The following is a 24,875-nucleotide window of genomic DNA, read 5'->3' as shown; positions in this document are numbered from 1 at the left end:
CACTATACAGTAGAATTGAATTATTGGCAGATACACAATAAAAAGACAATGCAATAGCACTTACTTTGAAATTGAAATGAGCAAATATTTTCTTTCAAATTTCAAAGTTGAACCAATTTTCCTTTGCTCTGTATCAGGTGACAACCATCAGCCAATCACAAAATCCATATACATATATACTGGGCGTTTTAGACATACTCATTGGGAGCTGGAGCCTCAGAAAGTGTGCATACAAAAGGAATGTGCACACTTTCATAATGGAACTATATTGGAAAGTTATTTTTGTTTTTTTTTAAATTGAATGCTTTAAGAATGTTTCTAAAGCTCCTGTACTTTCTCTATTTTCCAGTCTTGAAAACATAGGTTGTGCTATTGTTGTGACAGATCATTGGAACCCTTTGCTGATTATCTTTATCATTTCAGAATGCGTATGTCAACATTAACCGCATCATGTCTGTGGCCTCAAGGCTGATTGAAGCTGGTCATTACGCATCACAACAGATCAAGCAAATCTCCACCCAGCTGGATCAGGAGTGGAAGAGTTTTGCAGCTGCCCTGGATGAGAGAAGCACAATCCTAGCCATGTCTGCTGTGTTCCATCAGAAATCCGAGCAGGTGAGGGCCTCTCTCCAACTCTCAGTACAATCTGTGGTGTCTGTTAAGCACAGGACAGCTCTCAGTGCAAAAGGAGCACAATAAAAAACTCACTATATATAGTACATGCTATGTTAATGTTTCAGAAAATATTTCTGTAAGTTTCAGCTTTATGGATTATTTGTTAAGGACCTCTCTCAAGTAGCTTAGAGCAAACGTACCCAGTATTTTGTTTATGGCACTTATAGCCATTTACATTTAAGATCAAGTGCAGGGGAACAGGTGAATTTGCAAGTGAGCTCAGTGTAAGTCCAAATAAATGCTATCTAGCCTGTTTTCCCATATACAAAAGTTTGCATTACATGTGAGAATAAGTGTGTGCCCTGATACACAGGGTGTGCGTTACATGTGAGAGCAGTGTGTGTCCTGATACACAGGGTGTGCGTTACATGTGAGAATAAGTGTGTGCCCTAATACACAGGGTGTGCGTTACATGTGAGAGCAGTGTGTGTCCTGATACACAGGGTGAGCGTTACATGTGAGAGCAGTGTGTGTCCTGATACACAGGGTGAGCGTTACATGTGAGAATAAGTGTGTGCCCTGATACACAGGGTGTGCATTACATGTGAGAGCAGTGTGTGTCCTGATACACAGGGTGAGCGTTACATGTGAGAATAAGTGTGTGCCCTGATACACAGGGTGTGCGTTACATGTGAGAGCAGTGTGTGTCCTGATACACAGGGTGTGCGTTACATGTGAGAGCTGTGTGCGTCCTGATACACAGGGTGTGCGTTACATGTGATAGCAGTGTGTGCCCTTATACACAGGTGTGCGTTACATGTGAGAGCAGTGTGTGCCCTTATACACAGGTGTGCGTTACATGTGAGAGCTGTGTGTGTCCTGATACACAGGGTGTGCGTTACATGTGAGAGCAGTGTGTGCCCTGATACACAGGGTGTGCGTTACATGTGAGAGCTGTGTGTGCCCTGATACACAGGGTGTGCGTTACATGTGAGAGAAGTGTGTGCCCTGATACACAGGGTGTGCGTTACATGTGAGAGCAGTGTGTGCCCTAAAACAAAGTGTGTGCGTTACATGTGAGAGCTGTGTGCAACCTGATACACAGGGTGTGCGTTACATGTGAGAGCTGTGTGTGCCCTGATACACAGGGTGTGCGTTACATGTGAGAGCTGTGTGTGTCCTGATACACAGGGCATGCATTATATAAGAGAGCAGTGTGTGCCCTGATACACAGGGTGTGCGTTACATGTGAGAGCAGTGTGTGCCCTGATACATAGGGTGAGCGTTACATGTGAGAGCAGTGTGTGCCCTGATACACAGTGTGTGCTTTACATGTGAGAGCAGTGTTTGCCCTGATACACAGGGTGTGCGTTACATGTGAGAGCAGTGTTTGCCCTGATACACAGGTGTGCGTTACATGTGAGAGCTGTGTGTGCCCTGATACACAGGTGTGCGTTACATGTGAGAGCAGTGTGTGCCCTGATACACAGGGTGTGTGTTACATGTGAGAGCAGTGTGTGCCCTGATACACAGGGTGTGCGTTACATGTGAGAGCAGTGTTTGCCCTGATACACATGGTGAGCGTTACATGTGAGAGCTGTGTGCGCCTGATACACAGGGTGTGCGTTACATGTGAGAGCAGTGTGTGCCCTGATACACAGGGTGTGCGTTACATGTGAGAGCAGTGTGTGCCTTGATACACAGGGTGTGCGTTACATGTGAGAGCAGTGTTTGCCCTGATACACAGTGTGTGCGTTACATGTAAGAGCAGTGTGTGCCCTGATACACAGTGTGTGTGTTACATGTGAGAGCAGTGTGTGCCTTGATACACAGGGTGTGCGTTACATGTGAGAGCAGTGTTTGCCCTGATACACAGTGTGTGCATTACATGTGAGAGCAGTGTGTGCCTTGATACACAGGGTGTGCGTTACATGTGAGAGCAGTGTGTGCCCTGATACACAGTGTGTGCGTTACATGTGAGAGCTGTGTGTGCCCTGATACACAGGGTGTGCGTTACATGTGAGAGCAGTGTTTGCCCTGATACACAGTGTGTGCGTTACATGTGAGAGCAGTGTGTGCCTTGATACACAGGGTGTGCGTTACATGTGAGAGCTGTGTGCGCCTGATACACAGGGTGTGCGTTACATGTGAGAGCAGTGTGTGCCCTGATACACAGTGTGTGCGTTACATGTGAGAGCAGTGCTTGCCCTGATACACAGTGTGTGCGTTACATGTGAGAATAAGTGTGTGCCCTGATACACAGTGTGTGCGTTACATGTGAGAGCTGTGTGCGCCTGATACACAGGGTGAGCGTTACATGTGATAGCTGTGTGTGCCCTGATACACAGATTGTGCGTTACATGTGAGAGCAGTGTGTGCCCTGATACACAGGTGTGCGTTACATGTGAGAGCAGTGTGTGCCCTGATACACAGGTGTGCGTTACATGTGAGAGCAGTGTGTGCCCTAATACACAGTGTGTGCGTTACATGTGATAGCTGTGTGTGCCCTGATACACAGGGTGTCCGTTACATGTGAGAGCAGTGTGTGCCTTGATACACAGTGTGTGCGTTACATGTGAGAGCAGTGTGTGCCCTGATACACAGGGTGAGCGTTACATGTGCGAGCAGTGTGTGCCCTGATACACAGTGTGTGCGTTACATGTGAGAGCAGTGTGTGCCCTGATACACAGGTGTGCGTTACATGTGATAGCAGTGTGTGCCCTGATACACAGTGTGTGTGTTACATGTGAGAGCAGTGTGTGTCCTGATACACAGTGTGTGCGTTATATGTGAGAGCAGTGTGTGCCCTGATACACAGTGTGTGCGTTACATGTGAGAGCAGTGTGTGCCTTGATACACAGGGTGTGCGTTACATGTGAGAGCAGTGTTTGCCCTGATACACAGTGTGTGCGTTACATGTGAGAGCAGTGTGTGCCCTGATACACAGGCGTGCGTTACATGTGAGAGCAGTGTGTGCCCTGATACACAGGGCGTGCGTTACATGTGAGAGCAGTGTGTGCCTTGATACACAGGGTGTGCGTTACATGTGAGAGCAGTGTGTGCCCTGATACACAGTGTGTGCGTTACATGTGAGAGCAGTGTGTGCCTTGATACACAGGGTGTGCGTTACATGTGAGAGCAGTGTTTGCCCTGATACACAGGGTGTGCGTTACATGTGAGAGCAGTGTTTGCCCTGATACACAGTGTGTGCGTTACATGTGAGAGCAGTGTGTGCCTTGATACACAGGGTGTGCGTTACATGTGAGAGCAGTGTTTGCCCTGATACACAGTGTGTGCGTTACATGTGAGAGCAGTGTGTGCCCTGATACACAGTGTGTGCGTTACATGTGAGAGCAGTGTGTGCCTTGATACACAGGGTGTGCGTTACATGTGAGAGCAGTGTTTGCCCTGATACACAGTGTGTGCGTTACATGTGAGAGCAGTGTGCGTCCTGATATACAGCATGTGCGTTACATGTGAGAGCAGTGTGTACCCTGATACACAGTGTGTGCATTACATGTGAGAGCAGTGTGTGCCTTGATACACAGGGTGTGCGTTACATGTAAGAGCTGTGTGCGCCTGATACACAGTGTGTGTGTTACATGTGAGAGCAGTGTGCGCCCTGATACACAGGGTGAGCGTTACATGTGAGAGCAGTGTGCGTCCTGATACACAGGGTGTGCGTTACATGTGAGAGCAGTGTGTGTCCTGATACACAGAGTGTGCGTTACATGTGAGAGCAGTGTGTGTCCTGATACACAGTGTGTGTGTTACATGTGAGAGCAGTGTGCGTCCTGATACACAGGGTGAGCGTTACATGTGAGAGCAGTGTGCGTCCTGATACACAGGGTGTGCGTTACATGTGAGAGCAGTGTGTGTCCTGATACACAGAGTGTGCGTTACATGTGAGAGCAGTGTTTGCCCTGATACACAGTGTGTGCGTTACATGTGAGAGCAGTGTGTGCCCTGATACACAGGCTGTGCATTACATGTGAGAGCTGTGTGTGCCCTGATACACAGGGTGTGCGTTATATGTGAGAGCAGTGTGTGTCCTGATACACAGGGTGTGCGTTACATGTGAGAGCTGTGTGTGTCCTGATACACAGGGTGTGCGTTACATGTGAGAGCAGTGTTTGCCCTGATACACAGGCGTGCGTTACATGTGAGAGCAGTTTGTGCCCTGATACACAGGGCGTGCGTTACATGTTAGAGCAGTGTGCCCTGATACACAGGGTGTGCGTTACATGTGAGAGCAGTGTGTGTCCTGATACACAGGGTGTGTGTTACATGTGAGAGCTGTGTGCCCTGATACACAGGGTGTGCGTTACATGTGAGAGCAGTGTGTGTCCTGATACACAGTGTGTGTGTTACATGTGAGAGCAGTGTGCGTCCTGATACACAGGGTGAGCGTTACATGTGAGAGCAGTGTGCGTCCTGATACACAGGGTGTGCGTTACATGTGAGAGCAGTGTGTGTCCTGATACACAGAGTGTGCGTTACATGTGAGAGCAGTGTGTGTCCTGATACACAGGGTGTGCGTTACATGTGAGAGCAGTGTGTGTCCTGATACACAGGGTGTGCGTTACATGTGAGAGCAGTGTGTGCCATGATACACAGGGTGTGCGTTACATGTGAGAGCAGTGTTTGCCCTGATACACAGTGTGTGTACGTTACATGTGAGAGCAGTGTTTGCCCTGATACACAGTGTGTGCGTTACATGTGAGAGCAGTGTGTGCCCTGATACACAGGCTGTGCATTACATGTGAGAGCTGTGTGTGCCCTGATACACAGGGTGTGCGTTATATGTGAGAGCAGTGTGTGTCCTGATACACAGGGTGTGCGTTACATGTGAGAGCTGTGTGTGTCCTGATACACAGGGTGTGCGTTATATGTGAGAGCAGTGTGTGTCCTGATACACAGGGTGTGCGTTACATGTGAGAGCTGTGTGCGTCCTGATACACAGGGTGTGCGTTACATGTGAGAGCTGTGTGTGTCCTGATACACAGGGTGTGCGTTACATGTGAGAGCAGTGTTTGCCCTGATACACAGGCGTGCGTTACATGTGAGAGCAGTTTGTGCCCTGATACACAGGGCGTGCGTTACATGTTAGAGCAGTGTGCCCTGATACACAGGGTGTGCGTTACATGTGAGAGCAGTGTGTGTCCTGATACACAGGGTGTGTGTTACATGTGAGAGCTGTGTGCCCTGATACACAGGGCGTGCGTTACATGTTAGAGCAGTGTGTGCCCTGATGCACAGACATGCGTTACATGTGAGAGCTGTGTGCGTCCTGATACACAGGGCGTGCGTTACATGTGAGAGCAGTGTGCGTCCTGATACACAGGGTGTGCGTTACATGTGATAGCAGTGTGTGTCCTGATACACAGGGCGTGCGTTACATGTGAGAGCAGTGTGTGTCCTGATACACAGGGCGTGTGTTACATGTAAGAGCAGTGTGCGTCCTGATACACAGGGTGTGCGTTACATGTGATAGCAGTGTGTGTCCTGATACACAGGGCGTGCGTTACATGTGAGAGCAGTGTGTGTCCTGATACACAGGGTGTGCGTTACATGTGAGAGCTGTGTGCGTTAATTTGAGAGCAGTGTGTGTCCTGATACACAGGGTGTGCGTTACATGTGAGAGCTGTGTGCGTTAATTTGAGAGCAGTGTGTGTCCTGATACACAGGGTGTGCGTTACATGTGAGAGCTGTGTGCGTTAATTTGAGAGCAGTGTGTGTCCTGATACACAGGGTGTGCGTTACATGTGAGAGCAGTGTGCGCCCTGATACACAGGTCATATGTGGGATGCACGGTGTCTGTACAGATGCACAGTGTATTATATTTCTCCCAGCTTTGCTTAGGAGACACAGGCCTGGCAAATTCACAAATGATTGGTTGATCCTGCAGCTGTGGGAGAGAAGCTTTGATGCAGGGCCATGCAGCTTCAACCTTGAAATAATGATGTGGGAGTTAACAGTCCCTTAAAAACTGAGAGGCTGATCCAAGCTTACTGGTTGCTGTCTCAGGCTGAATGAGAGGTCAGTAGATGAAAGCAGGAAATACATTTTCTCAGATAAGTCATATGTGCTGGCAGGGTTCATTTTAAGGAACAATTCTCAGTGTACATTTAAGCCAAAAGAGAATCATCACTACATTATTTTTTTTATTTAATCTTTTTATTTCATATCTTTATGAGCATATTTTTTAAGGCAGGATAGGTCTAGATACAGTTATAAGGTGCAAAGACATATGAAATATCAAAGGTATCCGAGGGGTCATGGTTTACTGAATCTTTATTTCAGAGGAAAGGTGGGACAACTAAAATGATTCGATCACTAGCTGATCATTGTGTGCCAAAGCAGGAGAGATTCATATATAGTATGTAAGGCAATCATGTTTCATTGTAAAGAGGGGGGAGGTGAAAATACCTACAGAAGGGCTGTTATACAACAGACAGTTTTACTAATTTGAGCATTTTTCATAAGCACATCGCTTTTTTCCACAAAAATACAAACAGGAGCTGATCTTGAGAAAGTAGGTGTTTTTGTTTATAAGACCTCAGATATAACCCCATAGCCTACACCACATCAGTTAAGTGCCCTTATCTGCCCTCAAATCAGACTGACAGGCTTGTCAGCCATATTCCAAAATAAGGTCTCCATACTGGACTTCACTAGAATATTTACATATATCTGAATTTACAGAAACATATGCTCTAGATTTCCAAGAGTAGAGAGCACAATGCCATTCAATAAAAACAGAATTATAACGGAAAAATATATTTTTTACTGTAAGGTTAGTGGCTTTGGAATCACTCTGAAGCATTATAGCTTATTGATCTAGATATAATATCACCCTAATAAGACATAACTAAATTATTGCCTAAAGAAATATTAAGGGGCCATTATTTTACATGCTCTAATCTGTGAGAACATATCATTTTAAGACTATCGACCCTAAACTACTGTGGGCTAGATTACAGGTGACGCGCTGCGGAATATAGCATTTTCGCGATTGCAAAAAAGCTTTTTGCGCTAGTCGGGTTGCGCTCGTATTACAAGTTACAAAAAAAATATTTTGTGCAAGCGGTACTCCGACTAGCGCAAAAATCTGAACATCTAATATCGCATGCGTGTTCAAGTATTCCTACATAGAAGTCAATGGAGAAAAAAAAGTGGGGGGGAAAAAATAACACCCGACTATCGCGCAAACAAGATTGCTTTTTTGCAATTGCGCTAACCCAATATGAAAATATGATTGCGCTAGCACTAGCTTGATTTTGCTCAACTTAGAATATAAGCGCAATTAAAACGGATCTCGAAAACATAATATCGATTGTGCAAAAATGTTTGCGCCTCACTTGTAATCTAGCCCTGTGTGTTTAAATCCCACAAAGGGGTTAAACACACAGTAGAAATACTGCTCAGGAGCATCCCTGGTTCCGAGCAGAAAACGCAGCTGATCCAATTAGTAGCCCTAGTCCCACATTAGAGTTGTGTTAATAGCACTGCTGATTGGATCAGCAGTGCTCTGCGGTACCTGAGCAGTATTTCTTCTGTGTGTTTAACCCTATGGGCTCGATTTACCAAAGCCCTATGACTGCAAGTTCTCACAAGAACTTGCTCGCCGTAATTTAACAAGCAGCGGTCACAAGACCGCCGCTTCCCTAACCTTTTGACAGCTCCTGCCCGCGCATGATTGGCTGTGCGCAGGCAGGGGGCGGGATTGCACGCAAGCGCAAAATTGCGCTCATGTGCAATGATGATTACCTGCGGGTAATTTTGCCCCGCCACAGGCGAGCTGAGGCATGCAGGGGCGCGCATACGCACCCCTGTACGCCTCAGCTTTGATAAATCTAGCCCTTTGTGCGGGATTAAACACACAGTAGTCTAGGGTCGATAGTCTTATAATTGCATGCTCTAACAGATTAGAGCATGCCATTTTATTACTATAATGTCACTTTAACCAGTAAATAAATAAATGCTAAATATAATGTTGTATTGAAAGCAAAGCAAAGATTAGCCTGAGAATAATATGACGATGCATTAATATCATGTTAGTTGTTTAAATATGAAAGAAAGAAATGAAAAATGTTTGTTTCCATAAAGAACGAGCCCAGATACTGAGCAGTTTTCCAGTATGACTGAATTCAGGACATTCTTAATTTAATTTTTTTATGTTTTTTTGTTGTTGTTGTTTTCATATAAAGGATATAACAGTAATTGATGCTTTGGGGATTTCATCCTGTTTCCCGTGCACAAAAGGCTATTTGAAGACAAATTTTCCTTATGACAATGATTTCAATACTTGCCATTTGGTGGGTTGAACAAATAAGGATGCGTTAACAATATAACTGATTTTTACATTGAAGCTTGTGCGTCTCACACACAATTAAAGGGATATGAAACCCAACATTTTTCTTTCATAATTCAGACAGAGCATGTAATTTTAAAACATTTTTCCAATTTACTTCTATTATCAAACGTGCTTCATTCTCTTTGTATTCTTTGTTGAATGAGCAACAATGCGCTACTGGGAGTTAGCTGAATATATCAGGTGAGCCAATGACAAGAGGCATATATGTCCAGTCACCAATCAGCAGCAGCTCCTAATAATGCATTGCTGTAAGGATACCAAGGGTACTGTCTCTTTAATTCAAAATGGTTTAATGTGCAACATCTGTAGTCTTACAAGATTGCTGAAACACAATATGAGTTTATTTTATTTCTTAAATACTCAATAAATTAAACACATTATTTCTGGTCCCCAATTCCGACTAATTTGCCAGATGAGGTAGTTCAACCATCAACTTGACATGTTCCTCTTAGTGGTATAGATGAAAGATCAGAAAGGATGGAAGGAAAGTCTTAAATATAGAAAGTGCACAGCTGAATTAATCCTCGCAGACAAAAAAATAATAATGATATAAACATACTGTACATACAATATATTGGTATATTTACTAAACATACACAGCAATAGTAAGGTTATACTTTTGTTACATTTATCATTTATTTAGATGTAGAGATCAAATTCAAGATTGTTGTTTTTTTCTGTATAGATTGTTTTCTTTAATATTTGATTAATATAAGTCACTTCAGTGCTGGCACAATATATTTTTCAAAGCTGGCAGGTTTGTGTTTTAGCATTTGATTTTACCTGTGGTTTCATAATGAATGTTTACTATTTTGGTTGGTAGTTTTGTGTGTTTGTTTATCAAACAAAAAATGTTCTTTGTTTAAATGTTACATTTGATTATGCATAAAGTTGCATTTGTTCTAGGGATAAAGTTGTTCTACCTTTTAGAAAAACAGCTTGTAATGCTATATAATAGAGGTTTAATTGCTTTGAAAAAAATGGTGAAAGCTAGTTAACACGTGTTATAGGTACTATTAATTGAACATAATAGATATCTGTATATAACAAGAATCAAATAAGAATAGAATTAACAAAATATATGATACTAGTCCTAAAGCCCGTTCACACGGGCCATTTTTTGCAGTACAGCGGTCCCACCCCTTGCTCTCTCTCTCCCCCTCTCTTTTGTGCTCTCTCTCTCCCCCCTCTCTTTTGCACTCTCTCTCTCCCCCTCTCTTTTGCGCTCTCTCTCTCTCTCCCCCCTCTCTTTTGCGCTCTCTCTGTCCCCCCTCTCTTTTGCTCTCTCTCTCCCCCTCTCTTTTGCTCTCTCTCCCCCTCTCTTTTGCTCTCTCTCCCCCTCTCTTTTGCTCTCTCTCTCCCCCTCTCTTTTGCTCTCTCTCCCCCTCTCTTTTACACTCTCTCTCTCTTGCGCTCTCTCCCCCTCTCTTTTGCGCTCTCTCTCGCTCCACCTCTCTTTTGCTCTCTCTCCCCCCACTCTTTTGCTCCCTCTCTCCCCCCTCTCTTTTGCTCTCTCTCCCCCTCTCTTTTGCGCTCTCTCTCTCCCCTTCTCTTTTACGCTCTCTTTCCCCCTCTCTTTTGTGCTCTCTCTCCCCCTCTCTTTTGCATTCTCTTTCTCTTTTGCGTTCTCTCTCCCCCGTTTTGCGTGCTCTCCCCCTCTCTTTTGCGCTCTCTACCCCTCTCTTTTGCGCTCTCTCCCCCTCTCTTTTGCTCTGTCTCTCTCTCTCCTTTTTTTGCTGTCTCTCTCCATCCCTCTCCTTTGCTCTTTCTCTCCATCCCTCTCTTTTGCTCTCTCTCTCTCTCTCTCTCTCTCCCCACCTCTCTTTTGCTCTCTCTCTCTCCCCTCTCTTTTGCTTTCCCTCTCCATCCCTCTCTTTTGCTCTCTCTCTCCCCCTCTCTATTGCTCTCTCCCCCTCTCTTTTGCGTTCTCTCTCGCTCCACCTCTTTTGCTCTCTCTCCCCCCTCTCTTTTGCTGCTTCTCTCCCCCTCTCTATTGCTTTCTCTCCCCCCTCTCTTTTACGCTCTCTCTCTCCCCCTCTCTTATGCGTTCTCTCTCTCTTTTGCTCTCTCTCCCCCCCTCTCTTTTGCGCTCTCTCTCTCTCCCCCTCTCTTTTGCGCTCTCTCTCTCCCCCTCTCTTTTGCGCTCTCTCTCTCTCCCTCTCTTTTTGCACTCTCTCCCCTCTCTTTTGCCCTCTCTCCTTTTTTTGCTCTCTCTCCATCCCTCTCTTTTGCTCTTTCTCTCCATCCCTCTCTTTTGCTCTCTCCATCCCTCTCTTTTGCTCTCCCCCCCCCTCTCTTTTGCTCTCTCCCCCCTCTCTTTTGCTCTCTCCCCCCTCTCTTTTGCTCTGTCTCTCCATCCCTCTCTTTTGCTCTCTCTCTCCATCCCTCTCTTTTGCTCTCTTTCTCCCCCTCTCTATTGCTCTCTCTCCCCCCTCTCTTTTGCTCTCTCCCCCCTCTCTTTTGCTCTGTCTCTCCATCCCTCTCTTTTGCTCTCTCTCTCCATCCCTCTCTTTTGCTCTCTTTCTCCCCATCTCTATTGCTCTCTCTCCCCCCTCTCTATTGCTCTCTCTACCCCCTCTCAATTGCTCTCTCTCCCTCCTCTCTTTTGCTCTCTCTCCCTCCTCTCTTTTGCTCTCTCTTCCCTCTTTTTTGCTCTTTCCCCTCTATTTTGCTCTCTATCCCCCCTCTCTTCTGCACTTTCCCCTCTCTTCTGCTCTTTCCTATCCTATCTCTTTTTGTCTCTCCCCCTCTCTTTCTATTTCTCTCCCCTCTCTCCCGCCGACCATGCCCAGCCACGCCCGGTCACACCCGGCCATGCCCACACTCCCGCCCAGCCACGCCCACTTTTGCAGCAAACAGCATGTCAGGTAAGGTCAGGTGTGTTTGTCCTCGTGCTGTCTCTACTGCGCATGACAGCTTCGGACAATCACACTTAGCCTTTTATATTATAGGATTGCTTATACCTGTGCCACAAACTTACACAAACGCATAGACCCATCAATGTATGTAAAAGTCCCTGCAACTAAAGATGTCTATAAGTTATTGCATATGCGCAGGGCCGCCACTAGATATGTGCAATTTTTGACCAAGTGAACATATGTGCACTTTATTCTTAAGTGTAGTCAAACTTCAAAATGTTGTAAAGTTAGTAACACACAAACACAGAAACACACAGACACACTGATACACTGAAACACACACACACACTCTAGCACAGTGTTTTTCAATCAGTGTGCCGTGGCACACTAGTGTGCCGTGAGAGACCCTCAGGTGTGCCGCGGCAGACTGACAACAGTGTGACATATTTTTTAAACTTTGCTTGTTTTTTACTCCCAGTGCAGGGGTAGTTTGTAGGAGGCATGGCATAACAGCACAATACATACAGTATGTTTGTGTGTGTATGTGTATATATATATATCCTGTATTAGGCTACAATGTGTGATTTTTTTTTAATTTTGGGATGGTGGTGTGCCACAGGATCTTTTAATGTAAAAAAGTGTGCCACGGCAAAAAAAAGGTTAAAAATCACTGCTCTAGCAGACACGCAAAGAAACACACTCAGCCACAGATACCCAAACAGACACTCAGTACTTTACATTGACCTGAAAACAGTGACAAGTAATGAGGTAGACTACAGTTTTGTCAAAAAAGGAGATTTACAAAACAAATATGGAGTTCTGATTATCTTTTTGTCAAGGAAGATGCCAACTAAATGATGACAACAGCATGCAGTGGCTAAAAGGAAGGGCCCTGTACTGCCTAAACAATCTTTTACAGGTTAAATGGTAAATTTGTGACTTCCGGAAAGGTCTCATTAGTTTTAGTCTGTAGAAAGATTTGAATAATCAGTAGTAAGGTCAAAATGTCCTAAAAAGGAACAGACAATGGACACACACACTCAAACACAAACTTGCACATACACCCAAGGAAACACTGACAGAAACAGCCTCAGAAAACATACAGAGAGAGACACCCACAGAAAACACACAGACATACACACACAGAGAGACAACCACATAAAACACACAAAGACATACATACATACACACACACACATACCCTCACTGAGACATCTACAGAAAACACACAAAGACATACAAACACTCTCACAGAGACACCCACAGACAATGCACAGATATACACCCTCACAGAGACACCCACAGAAAACAGACATACCCACACAACCTCACAGAGACATCCACAGAAAACACAGACATACATAAATACACACACCCACCCTCTAAGAGACATTTACAGAAAACACACAAAGACATACACACCCACCCTCACAGGGGCATCCAGAGAAAATACACAAATACATACATACACACACCCTCACAGAGACAACCATAGAAAAAGCACAAAGACATACGCACACACCCTCACAGACATCCACAGAAAATGCACAAAGACATACACACCCACCCTCACAGAGAGACCCACAGAAAAAAACACAGGAGGTAACATTTCTGCACATTGCATCCCCTAAATCAACAGTGTGTGACATGCATGATAAAAGAAATGCAGATATTAAGAGATCACTTTTTAAAGAATCATATTTGTAAATGTGCAAACAAAAATAATTCTGGGCATTCAAAATTGTACATTAATGATCTTGGTAGATGGCTAGATGAAGAAAAGTACTTTTGAAAGGTAACATATGTTTGGTCCCCCCCATTTTCCCCAACCAAGAGCACCACTTCAAATATGGTGTACAAATGTTCCCATCTGTCAGCTGTACTTATGTATTTTGAAAATTCTGTACTCTATATAGTCTTGGTGGAACCATAAGCTGTGGTACTCAGTCTCATACCATTAGATCTGGTTAAATGCAGGATTTAGGCTTGTTTGTATGTATTTCAAAATTAAGTCAGCTGTAGTGTAAACTGAACAGTGTTAAGATAACCAAACACTGAGCAATCTTAGTCTGAGAGTATAACATGTTATGCAGATGTAAAAATCTTAGATAAAATATCTCCTTGCATCTGGAAAGTCCTTGCATAAAGGGACAGTAAACTGGAATGTAATTAATATATATATATATATATATTAATAAAAAAAAACTAATATCTGCCAAAAGGGCACCTACCATTTGTGTATTGAGGAGGAAACATTTCTGCATGGCTTTAAATATAGATTTTCTACAGCATTGTCAAATAATCATAAATACACTGCTGCATATTGCTAAAAGAAATGTGTTTTATGGACCCCTGGCCCCACCATACAACTACTACCACGCTGAAGTTACAATTCGAAATTGCACAAAGAAATAAAAAATATTTACTAAGTAAGTCCTACCTCCTCTGCAAATGAAAGTGATCTGCCGTCTGACTCAGGCACACACTGTACAAACAAAGTGCCAAGTCTGTCTCATACTGTGCATAGTGGTTTAGTGCACACTCAGAAATCCTCTCAAATTCTAATACTTTACTCCTTGTAATAACATTTCCCACACTCAATAGCACTCTGCTGTAGCACCCTCTGGTGGCTGACAAAATGTAAAAACAAAACATTTTTTAGTTGTTTATTTAAGTTGTTCTTGCCTCATGGCAAGTATAGTGGTATCTGGTTGCATTTTAGGGACATTACAGTAATATTTTATGGTATCTAATGGAGAGCCTTACAAAATATTATTAATTTAATATATATATATATATATATATGTGCTGATTTGTTTTTTTTCTATTCTTGTGTGGTTTGTCCCTATCTACCAGTATAGCAATGCACGTTAACCATTTTCAGTAAAATTATATTTTAACATGTTTACTAGAGCTCTCTTGTATGTATAATGTCATTTTTTGTGTGTGTGTATGGACGGTTAATTGTTCTATGATTGCTGTTTCAGTTCCTGTCAGGTGTGGATACCTGGTGTAAACTGTGCAATGACGGTGGCCTGCCCTCTGAGATGCAAGGGCTGGAGATAGCAATTCATCATCATCAAACACTATATGAGGAGGTGACGCAGGCTTACACTGAGGTAAGATCTTCACAGACACAGATGTTTTAGCTAAGTTTTAAATATTTGTAATGCCTGGACTCAAATTTTTCCTTTCATGATTCAGATAGAGCGTGCAATTTTAAGCAACTTTTTTTACTCCTGTTATCAAATGTTCTTCGTTGTCTTGCTATCTTTATTTGAAGATTTTTGGTTCAGAGCCCTGGATAGCGCTTGCTAATTGGTGGATATACTTAGCCACCAATTAGCAAGCGCAACCCAGGTGCTGAAGCAAAAATGGGCCGGCTCCTAAGATTTACATTCTCACTTTTCAAATAAAGATAGCAAGAGAATGAAGAAAATGTGATAATGGGAGTTAATTAGAAAGTTTTTTCTAATTGCATTCTCTGTCTGAATCATGAAAGAGAAAAAAAATTGGGTTTAGTATCCCTTTAAGGGATATTAAAGGCACAGTCAACACCAGAATTTTTGTTCTTTAATAAGGTAAATAATCCCTTTATTACCCATTCCCCAGTTTTGCAAAATTAACACAGTTATAATAATACACATTTTACCTCTGTATTTACCTTGTATCTAAGCTTCTGCTCACTGCTTCTGTATTTCAGTTCTTTTGACAGACTTGCATGAGCTCAATGTTATTTATATGAAACACATGAACTATCGCCCTCTAGTGGGGAAAACTGTCAAAATGCTTTCAGATTAGAGGCGGACTTCAAGGTCTCAGAAATTAGAATATGAACCTCCTAGGTTTAGCTTTCAACTAACTACTCCAAAATTCTTATTGTTTAAAAAGATAGATAATCCCTTTATTACCCATTTCCCAGCTATGCACAGCCAACACGGTTATATTTATATACGTTTTATCTCTGTGATTACCTTGTATCTAAGCCTCTTCTGATAGCCCCCTCATCACATGGCTATTTATTATCTAATGACTTGCATTTTAGCTAATTAGCGCTGTGTCATGCACAACTCCACGGGAGAGAGCACAATGTTATCTATATGACTCACATGAATTAACAGTGTCTTGTGAAAAGCTAATAAAAAATCATGTGATAAGAAATATATTAATATAACAATGTTGGTTGTGCAAAGCTTGGGAAGTGGGTAGTAAAGGTGTTATCCATCTTTTTAAACAATAACAATTTTGGTGTAGACTGTCTCTTTAAAGGGACATGAAACACAACATTTGATTCAGATAGGGCATATCATTTTTTTTTTTTTTTTTTTATTCCAGTTCCGAATTACAGCTTATTTCATAACAATAAATAAACTTTCAACAATATTTCCTATGTAAAGACAAGAAAAAAACATTGCAATATCAATTAAATAACAAAGCAAATACCATTAACAAGTTTTGCTGTATCTGAATTGGATTTTTTCCATTTTTTTATAGTCTATACCCTGTATGGTCCCCGACCATAGACCACAATAGACAACAACCTAAAAAGAAAAAAAAAGTAGGGGAAGGGAGAAAGGGAAAAAAAAAAAAAAGGGGGTTAAAGAAATTAAAAAGAATTTCTCCTCTCCCCTCCCTCAATCCCCGCTCATTTTGCATCACCATATACCAAGTTCAATTAATTCTGAATTTCTAAAGGGAAAGATCATATGATCAATTTCACTGGGTGTCATATCCTTAATAAAGAGGGACCATTTTATGAACAGATTCCTAATTTCTTGATCATTATCTGGATTAGTGTCTAAGGGCATATCATTTTTAAACAACTTTCAAATTTACTTCTATTATTTTATTTGCTTAGTTCTCTTGGTATCCTTTGTTTAAAAGCTGGCTCAGGAGTTGAGAGCTAGCTGCTGACTTGTTGCTGCAGAAATATGCATCTTGTCATTGGCTTACCAATGTGTTAAGATAGTTCCCAGTAGTGGAATGCTGCTCCTTTAATAAAAGACACCAAGAGAACAAAGCAAACGTGATAATAGAAATAAATTGGAAAGATGTTTAAAAATGTATGTTCTGAATCATACAATAATATTTTTTGGCTTCATGTCCCTTTTAACAATGTTCGTGACATAATGTGTGTCGTATTGGTAGCTAAGATTTGTGGGTATGATTTGCTTTGTTTAATCTGCTCTTGGTCTACTCTCAGGTGAGCCAGGATGGGAAGGCCTTGCTGGATGTGCTGCAGCGTCCTCTGAGCCCAGGGAACGCTGAGTCGCTAACAGCCTCTGCCAATTACTCCAAGGCTGTTCACCAGGTGCTTGATGTGGTGCACGAAGTTTTACATCATCAGCGCAGGCTAGAAAGCATCTGGCAACACCGCAAAGTCCGACTACACCAGAGGTTGCAGCTGTGCGTGTTTCAGCAGGATGTTCAGCAGGTGAGGAGCCTTTTGGTTATAGAGATTATTCAGCATTCAGGAAAGTGCGGTAAATGTTCATCGCTGGAAATGAAAAGTAGGAACTGATTGGTTTTTTATATTTTGTTTAGTAAGATGTTTTTGATTTAAATATAGCTTGAAAAAACTGAATTGTGGGTAAAATATAACGAAAATTATCTGATTTTCCTACATTCTGGTAAACATGCAAACACAACAATAATTTATAATATGTATTTTTTCTTAACGTGGGGGTTGGAGATTTCTGCAAATGAGTAAAAGCAAGAAACACACTAGAACTGCAAATTGAAAGCATGACTGCTTTACTGGCGATCACCCCTTAATGTGAAATACAGGTTTTTTTTACACTTAATGGGGCATTAAAGTAAAAATAAAACATTCTTCCATCTATTTTAAAGAACACTATATAAACTAGCACAGTTGCCAACATTTTAAAAAAAAATTCTAGGGACTCTTTGCAGCAGAGCAAGCAACAGGTTACTGGAGTATTGACGACCTACTAATCAACTGCTCCGCCCCCTCAGTTTTGCAATCAAAACACACACATTTCATAGTAATATAATTTAGAGGTATCCATAGATTATTATACAGATTACAGCACCAAGCTCTTACACCTACCCCATAATATTGACAATACCAGTCTCTAGAACATATGCTGGGCATATGGTTATTGTTACAACACAGGATCAAAATTATGCAGACAAATATGTGAACCAATTCAAAAATAAGAACAACAATATTCCAGTATGAGTTAATTGAATTTAAATAATACACTATATATACACACCAAATGTTTGGCACAAGAGGTGGCATTTTATATGGCTTTCTAGCCAGTAGATGGTTAATAACACAGCTTAAAGGCACACAAAACTGAAGTGACATAAAACTACCTTAGATCCACTGTCCTTATAGCCAGCAGCAATGCTTCCTAAATTATCCTGAACTCCTAATGACACTCTGATCATAGAGGTTACATTGGAGGAGCTAGGCTGCAGTGTGTCAAATTACTATAAACATTATCCAGGGACTATTGGCAACTATGAACTAGTTAAAAAATAATTTATGTATCAAAAAATGTTAGTTTATTTAGATTTTGCAATAAAAAATACTTAAATGACCTTTAATGCAAGCATATAGTACTAGATAATAGTATAAGAACTGTTTTTTTTTTTTACACTGCAGCTCCTATGCCATTTAAAGTTACTATGCAAAGGTTGCTTCTGGTTTGTCACTCATGTAGAGGGCCTGCAAATCAAGACGTGCAAATTAACAAATTGCAATCTTAAATGAATATATTACTGTATAGTAAAAAAAAAGTGATCTGGACAATGACTATGCATAACAAAATAAAAATGTTATGCCATAGGAAAAATGGGTTTTAAATAAGGCTCTTGATTTAGATGAACCCAAGATGAATGTGAAAACTGGTGCAAGAAGTATTTTCTGTTGAATTGTATTACCTCCATTGAATCATCTTTTTTTTTTTTTTTTTTTTTTTTTTGTGTGTGTGTGTGTGAATAAGTTAAAAAAAAAAATGTGACAAGTGAGTTTTTAGATAGGTTTGAAGGGTCATAAATTTGAATACCCTGTAAAAATCTACATAGCTCTTCTAGCAGACTGGGATAAGCCCAATATTTGTTTTCAATTGAATTTACCTGAATTCACCTGAATTTATTTTATGTGAGTACTGATCTATGCAAAAAACGCCTATTTACATACGCCTAGATTTAGAGTTTTGTCGGTAACGACCCGCGTAGCTAACGCATGCTTTTTTTTCCCCGCACCTTTTAAATACCGCTGGTATTTAGAGTTCACAGAATGGCTGCGTTAGGCTCCAAAAAAGGAGCGTAGAGCATAATTTACCGCCACTGCAACTCTCGATACCAGCGGTGATTACGGACGCGGCCAGCTTCAAAAACGTGCTCGTGCACGATTCCCCCATAGAAAACAATGGGGCATTTTGAGCTGAAAAAAAACTTAACACCTGCAAAAAAGCAGCGTTCAGCTCCTAACGCAGCCCCATTGTTTCCTACGGGGAAACACTTTTTAAGTCTGCACCTAACACCCTAACATGTACCCCGAGTCTAAACACCCCTAACCTTACACTTATTAACCCCTAATCTGCCGCCCCCGCTATCGCTGACCCCTGCATATTATTATTAACCCCTAATCTGCCGCTCCGTACACCACCGCAACCTACATTATACCTATGTACCCCTAATCTGCTGCCCATAACACCGCCGACCCCTATATTATATTTATTAACCCCTAATCTGCCCCCCACAACGTCGCCGCCAGCTACCTACAATAATTAACCCCTAATCTGCCAACCGGACCTCACCGCTACTATAATAAATGTATTAACCCCTAATCCGCCTCACTAACCCTATAATAAATAGTATGAACCCCTAATCTGCCCTTCCTAACATCGCTGACACCTAACTTCAAGTATTAACCCCTAATCTGCCGACCGGACCTCGCCGCTACTCTAATAATTTTATTAACCCCTAAAGCTAAGTCTAACCTTAACCCTAACTTAAATATAATTTAAATCTAACAAAATAAATTAACTCTTAATAAATAAATTATTCCTATTTAAAGCTAAATACTTACCTGTAAAATAAACCCTAATATAGCTATAATATAAATTATAATTATATTGTAGCTATTTTAGGATTTATATTTATTTTACAGGCAACTTTGTATTTATTTTAACCAGGTACAATAGCTATTAAATAGTTAAGAACTATTTAATAGCTACCTAGTTAAAATAATTACAAAATTACCTGTAAAATAAATCCTAACCTAAGTTACAATTAAACCTAACACTACACTAGCAATAAATTAATTAAATAAAATACCTACAATTATCTACAATTAAACCTAACACTACACTATCAATAAATAAATTAAATAAAATACCTACAAATAAATACAATTAAATAAACTAAAGTACAAAAAATAAAAAAATTAATTACAAACATAATAAAAATATTACAACAATTTTAAGCTAATTACACATACTCTAAGCCCCCTAATAAAATAACAAAGCCCCGCAAAATAAAAAAATGCCCTACCCTATTCTAAAATTAAAATAGAAAAGCTCTTTTACCTTACCAGCCCTTAAAAGGGCCTTTTGCCTGGTACCTGGTTAAAATAATTACAAAGTTGCCTGTAAAATAAATATAAACCCTAAAATAGCTGCAATATAATTATAATTTATATTGTAGCTATATTAGGGTTTATTTTACAGGTAAGTATTTAGCTTTAAATAGGAATAATTTTTTTAATAAGAGTTAATTTATTTCGTTAGATTTAAATTATATTTAACTTAGGGGGGTGTTAGGGTTAGGGTTAGACTTAGCTTTAGGGGTTAATAAATTTATTAGAGTAGCGGTGAGGTCCGGTCGGCAGATTAGGGGTTAATACTTGAAGTTAGGTGTCGGCGATGTTAGGGAGGGCAGATTAGGGGTTAATACTATTTATTATAGGGTTATTGAGGCGGGAGTGAGGCGGATTAGGGGTTAATACATTTATTATTGTGGCGGTGAGGTCCGGTCGGCAGATTAGGGGTTAATAATTGTAGGTAGGTGGAGGCGACGTTGGGGGCGGCAGATTAGGGGTTAATAAATATAATATAGGGGTTGGCGGTGTTAGGGGCAGCAGATTAGGGGTACATAGGGATAATGTAAGTGGCGGCGGTGTGTGGTCGGCAGATTAGGGGTTAAAAAATTTAATAGAGTGGCGGCGATGTGGGGGGGCCTCGGTTTAGGGGTACATAGGTAGTTTATGGGTGTTAGTGTACTTTAGAGCTCAGTAGTTAAGAGCTTTATAAACCGGCGTTAGCCCAGAAAGCTCTTAACTACTGACTTTTTTCTGCGGCTGGAGTTTTGTCGTTAGATTTCTAACGCTCACTTCAGCCACGACTCTAAATACCAGCGTTAGAAAGATACCATTGAAAAGATAGGATACGCAATTGACGTAAGGGGATCTGCTATATGGAAAAGTCGCGGCTGGAAAGTGAGCGTTAGACCCTTACCTACACGACTCTAAATACCAGCGGTAGCCCAAAACCAGCGTTAGGAGCCTCTAACGCTGGTTTTGACGGCTAAAGCCAAACTCTAAATCTAGCCGATACTGTTTACGGTACTTATTGAAGCTTTAAAGGGACATTTCATTTTAATTAGAAAATGCTCTGTTGTATTAGAGCATTTTATTTGTAAAGACATGGGCAAGATTACAAGTTGAGCGCTGTCGATGATGCACAGTGCGTTAGATTCTGCTAGATTAGATTGTGCTCTGACTCACGCTAAGAAATGAATTGAACACAATCTTGTATTACAAGCGTATAGTAAAAAAAGTTTTACTAGAAAACCGTCATGAGGCTGTCATTTTTATTAATGCGCCCTATACTTTTAATGGATAGTGCAGGCCAGGGAGAGCTAATAGCACTCATATTACAAGTGATGATTTGAAGGGCCACTAAAGTCAGAATTAAAGTTTCATGATTCAGATAAAGCATGCAATTTAAAAAACTATATAAAAAGAAATTCCTGAGGAGGAAAAACCTAAGAGGATGCGCTTGGAACACAGGTTATCAAAGTAGGACCTAACACTTTACGATTGGGTTTGTACCCGTATGCATAAATAAATATAAACAGCACAGTGTTTGGTATGTGTGAAAAATTAATAATAATGAGGAAAAAAAAAAAAATTGTGAGTAAAACAGGTGCTCTGGACAATTTGTGTATAATATTAGTGATACATTGAAATAATCAGATACCACAGATAAACAATGATATTTGTGGCGATGAGTAAAATATATAAAAAGTACTTATCAATGTCCCAAAAAATGCTGTGATGTAAAAAATAAGTGTCCTATCCTAATATGTGAACGGTGATGTGTTCAGGTGTTTGGCGTGCTCCTCTTGTGTCCCGCGGTGCTATGGGTCAGGGTGTCTAGAATGGAAGATAAACAAGGGGCGCCAACATAGTGTGAATCGTTAAAACAACAAATATAAAAGTGATGTGCAAAAAACTACTCACAAGGAAAGTGGCACCTTAAATGAATAAGGTGCGATAAAGCAGGCTGACATTCAAATTCCAGCAGTCAGTACGCTGGAGGTCTCACCCAGAGGACCTGTGGAATCCAGATAGGCGTCTAGAAAGTAGCACCCACGTTTTTTAGGGCCAATGGCCGGACCAGGTGAGCTGCAGGCTGATAGGTGTTCTCCTGCTGCACTCACGCCACCAAGACTTTTCTCCAAAACCGACAGTGTCAGTGTATGAAAGGTTCCGTGGTAAAAGTCCTGTTTCAAAAACAAGTGGATCGTGGAAAGAAGCAAAAATACCGGGTCGTGGTATAAAACAAACAGTATTTATTTTGCAACGCGTTTCTCAGTCTATTCCAGACCGTTTCATCAGGCATAATCATAGTTAACAATAGAGATCTATTTAAACCCACAGTGACCCGGAATTGAAACAAAAGGTCAACTCTATTAACAATGTTGCAATTGCAAAAACATTTAACTTTTGATACATTGTATAAATTGGTTTCAGCAATTGTGACCACACAGATAACACTTAAATAAAAAGTATATAAAAAAAATCCTATTTGCAATTACCAAATATATCTGGAAAAAAATAAATATATCATAGTAAACTGAACATATATTAACATGTGTGTATATATTGAAGACCAATATATTTATTCCTCAAGCTTTTGGGCGAACCTGGTATACTATGGCCGCTATATAGATGACCTGATTTTTATTTTGAGAGGGAACCACGAGCTAGCTAACACACTAATAGAACACTTAAATCAGAATCAGATGGGTTTAACCTTCACAGCTAATATACAAAAATCTTCAATAGAATTCTTGGATCTATTACTAAGTTGGGATAATCAAAGTAACATCATTTCTCAAACCTTTTTCAAAAAAGTCGATAGCAACAGCTATCTAGACTTCTCTAGTAACCACCATATAGGATGGAAAAGAAACATCCCATACAGCCAATTTAAGAGAATATGCAGGAATTGCTCCAATTTAGAATCTTTTGACATTCAAAGCAAGGTTCTTTACCAACGCTTTGTAGACAAAGGTTATCCTATAGATCTACTAAATCAATGTCTAAAAAAATCACGCAATCTAGATAGAGAATTAATCTTTGAAAAAGTCCAAAATAGCACCAACAATCAAACCAAAAAGAAATCCACAAACAACATTGTTTGTGAACCACTTTTCATTACACAATACAATAACAACCACTACAAAATTCGAAAATACTACATAAACATTGGAACATTATCCAAAAGGATCCTTTCCTTAAAGATATAGTCGGTGAAAAACCCAAAATTGTATATAGACGAGCTCCCACTTTAAGGAATCAATTAGCCCCCAGTAAAAGATTGCCAATTTCGGTCCAATAAACAAACCAAAACTTTAAACTTTTTAGCTTCCCATGGATCATTTAAATGTGGCAAAAGAGGTTGCAACATGTGCAAATTTACAATTTCACAAAAATCTTTTAAATCCAATATTACTGGTTTAACTTATCAAATCACACATCATCTCAATTGCGAATCTAAATATATAGTGTATCTCCTTAATTGTATTTGTGGCGTCCAGTATGTAGGGCGCACTATTAGAAATCTCCGTACCCGTTGGGGTGAACATCATAGAAATTGTAAAAATTGTAAAAAAAAAAAACAACCATTGTGAAACGATACACGACGGGAGTTCAGATATCTATAAAATTATCCCTATTGATCATGTACCACCTTCCACAGATTATGATCGTCTGATTAAACTCAGGCAATTAGAAACATATTGGATACATAAACTCAAAACCTTGTATCCATTAGGCTTAAATGCCAATGTAGATTTGGCAGCCTTCACATAAAATATTACTTTTATACAGGTTACATTTGTATCTAACATGAGATTTAGCTTTTAGGGTCTAGTACATCATATTTTCTTATATTTTTTTATATACATTAACAAACACTACCATACGTCGTTACCACTACATTATATCTCTCTTATTTCTTTTTCTCTTCTTTGTCAGTCTTCAATAATATATTGCATTAATGCAATTTAGACACATATAGAATATGTTATATTTCCATACACTTATATTTATGTGTATATGCTCATGACAAGCATGCCCACATAGTTGTGTATATGTATGCACTTGTCTATCCGGTTCTAAACCTAATAGTCCAAGCACCTATATAGTTTCATATTATATTATATTTTACATACCTAATTTATATTATTTTTTATGATACACCATTTCTTCTGTTAAGTGTGATCAGTCCACGGGTCATCATTACTTCTGGGATATTACTCCTCCCCAACAGGAAGTGCAAGAGGATTCACCCAGCAGAGCTGCATATAGCTCCTCCCCTCTACGTCACTCCCAGTCATTCTCTTGCACCCAACGACTAGATAGGATGTGTGAGAGGACTATGGTGATTATACTTAGTTTTATATCTTCAATCAAAAGTTTGTTATTTTAAAATAGCACCGGAGTGTGTTATTAACTCTCTGGCAGAGTTTGAAGAAGAATC

General features: G+C 40.6%; 1 protein-coding gene across 1 annotated transcript in view; it reads left to right on the top strand.

The window, feature by feature from the left end:
* The first annotated feature begins 468 nt into the window (after positions 1-468).
* The window catches only part of KALRN (kalirin RhoGEF kinase), a 731,621-nt gene continuing 707,214 nt past the window's right edge, over positions 469-24,875 (top strand). Inside the window, exons 1-3 of the mRNA XM_053698064.1 lie at positions 469-615; positions 14,838-14,969; positions 17,054-17,284. Of these exons, the coding sequence (XP_053554039.1) occupies positions 583-615; positions 14,838-14,969; positions 17,054-17,284 (396 nt within the window). The 5' untranslated portion in view covers positions 469-582. The remainder of the gene's footprint in view (positions 616-14,837; positions 14,970-17,053; positions 17,285-24,875) is intronic.

Source organism: Bombina bombina, chromosome 1 (genome assembly GCF_027579735.1).
Source record: "Bombina bombina isolate aBomBom1 chromosome 1, aBomBom1.pri, whole genome shotgun sequence".
Taxonomy (NCBI): domain Eukaryota; kingdom Metazoa; phylum Chordata; class Amphibia; order Anura; family Bombinatoridae; genus Bombina; species Bombina bombina.
The sequence above is the reverse complement of the archived record's forward strand: the minus strand, read 5'-3'. Positions and strand labels throughout refer to the sequence as shown.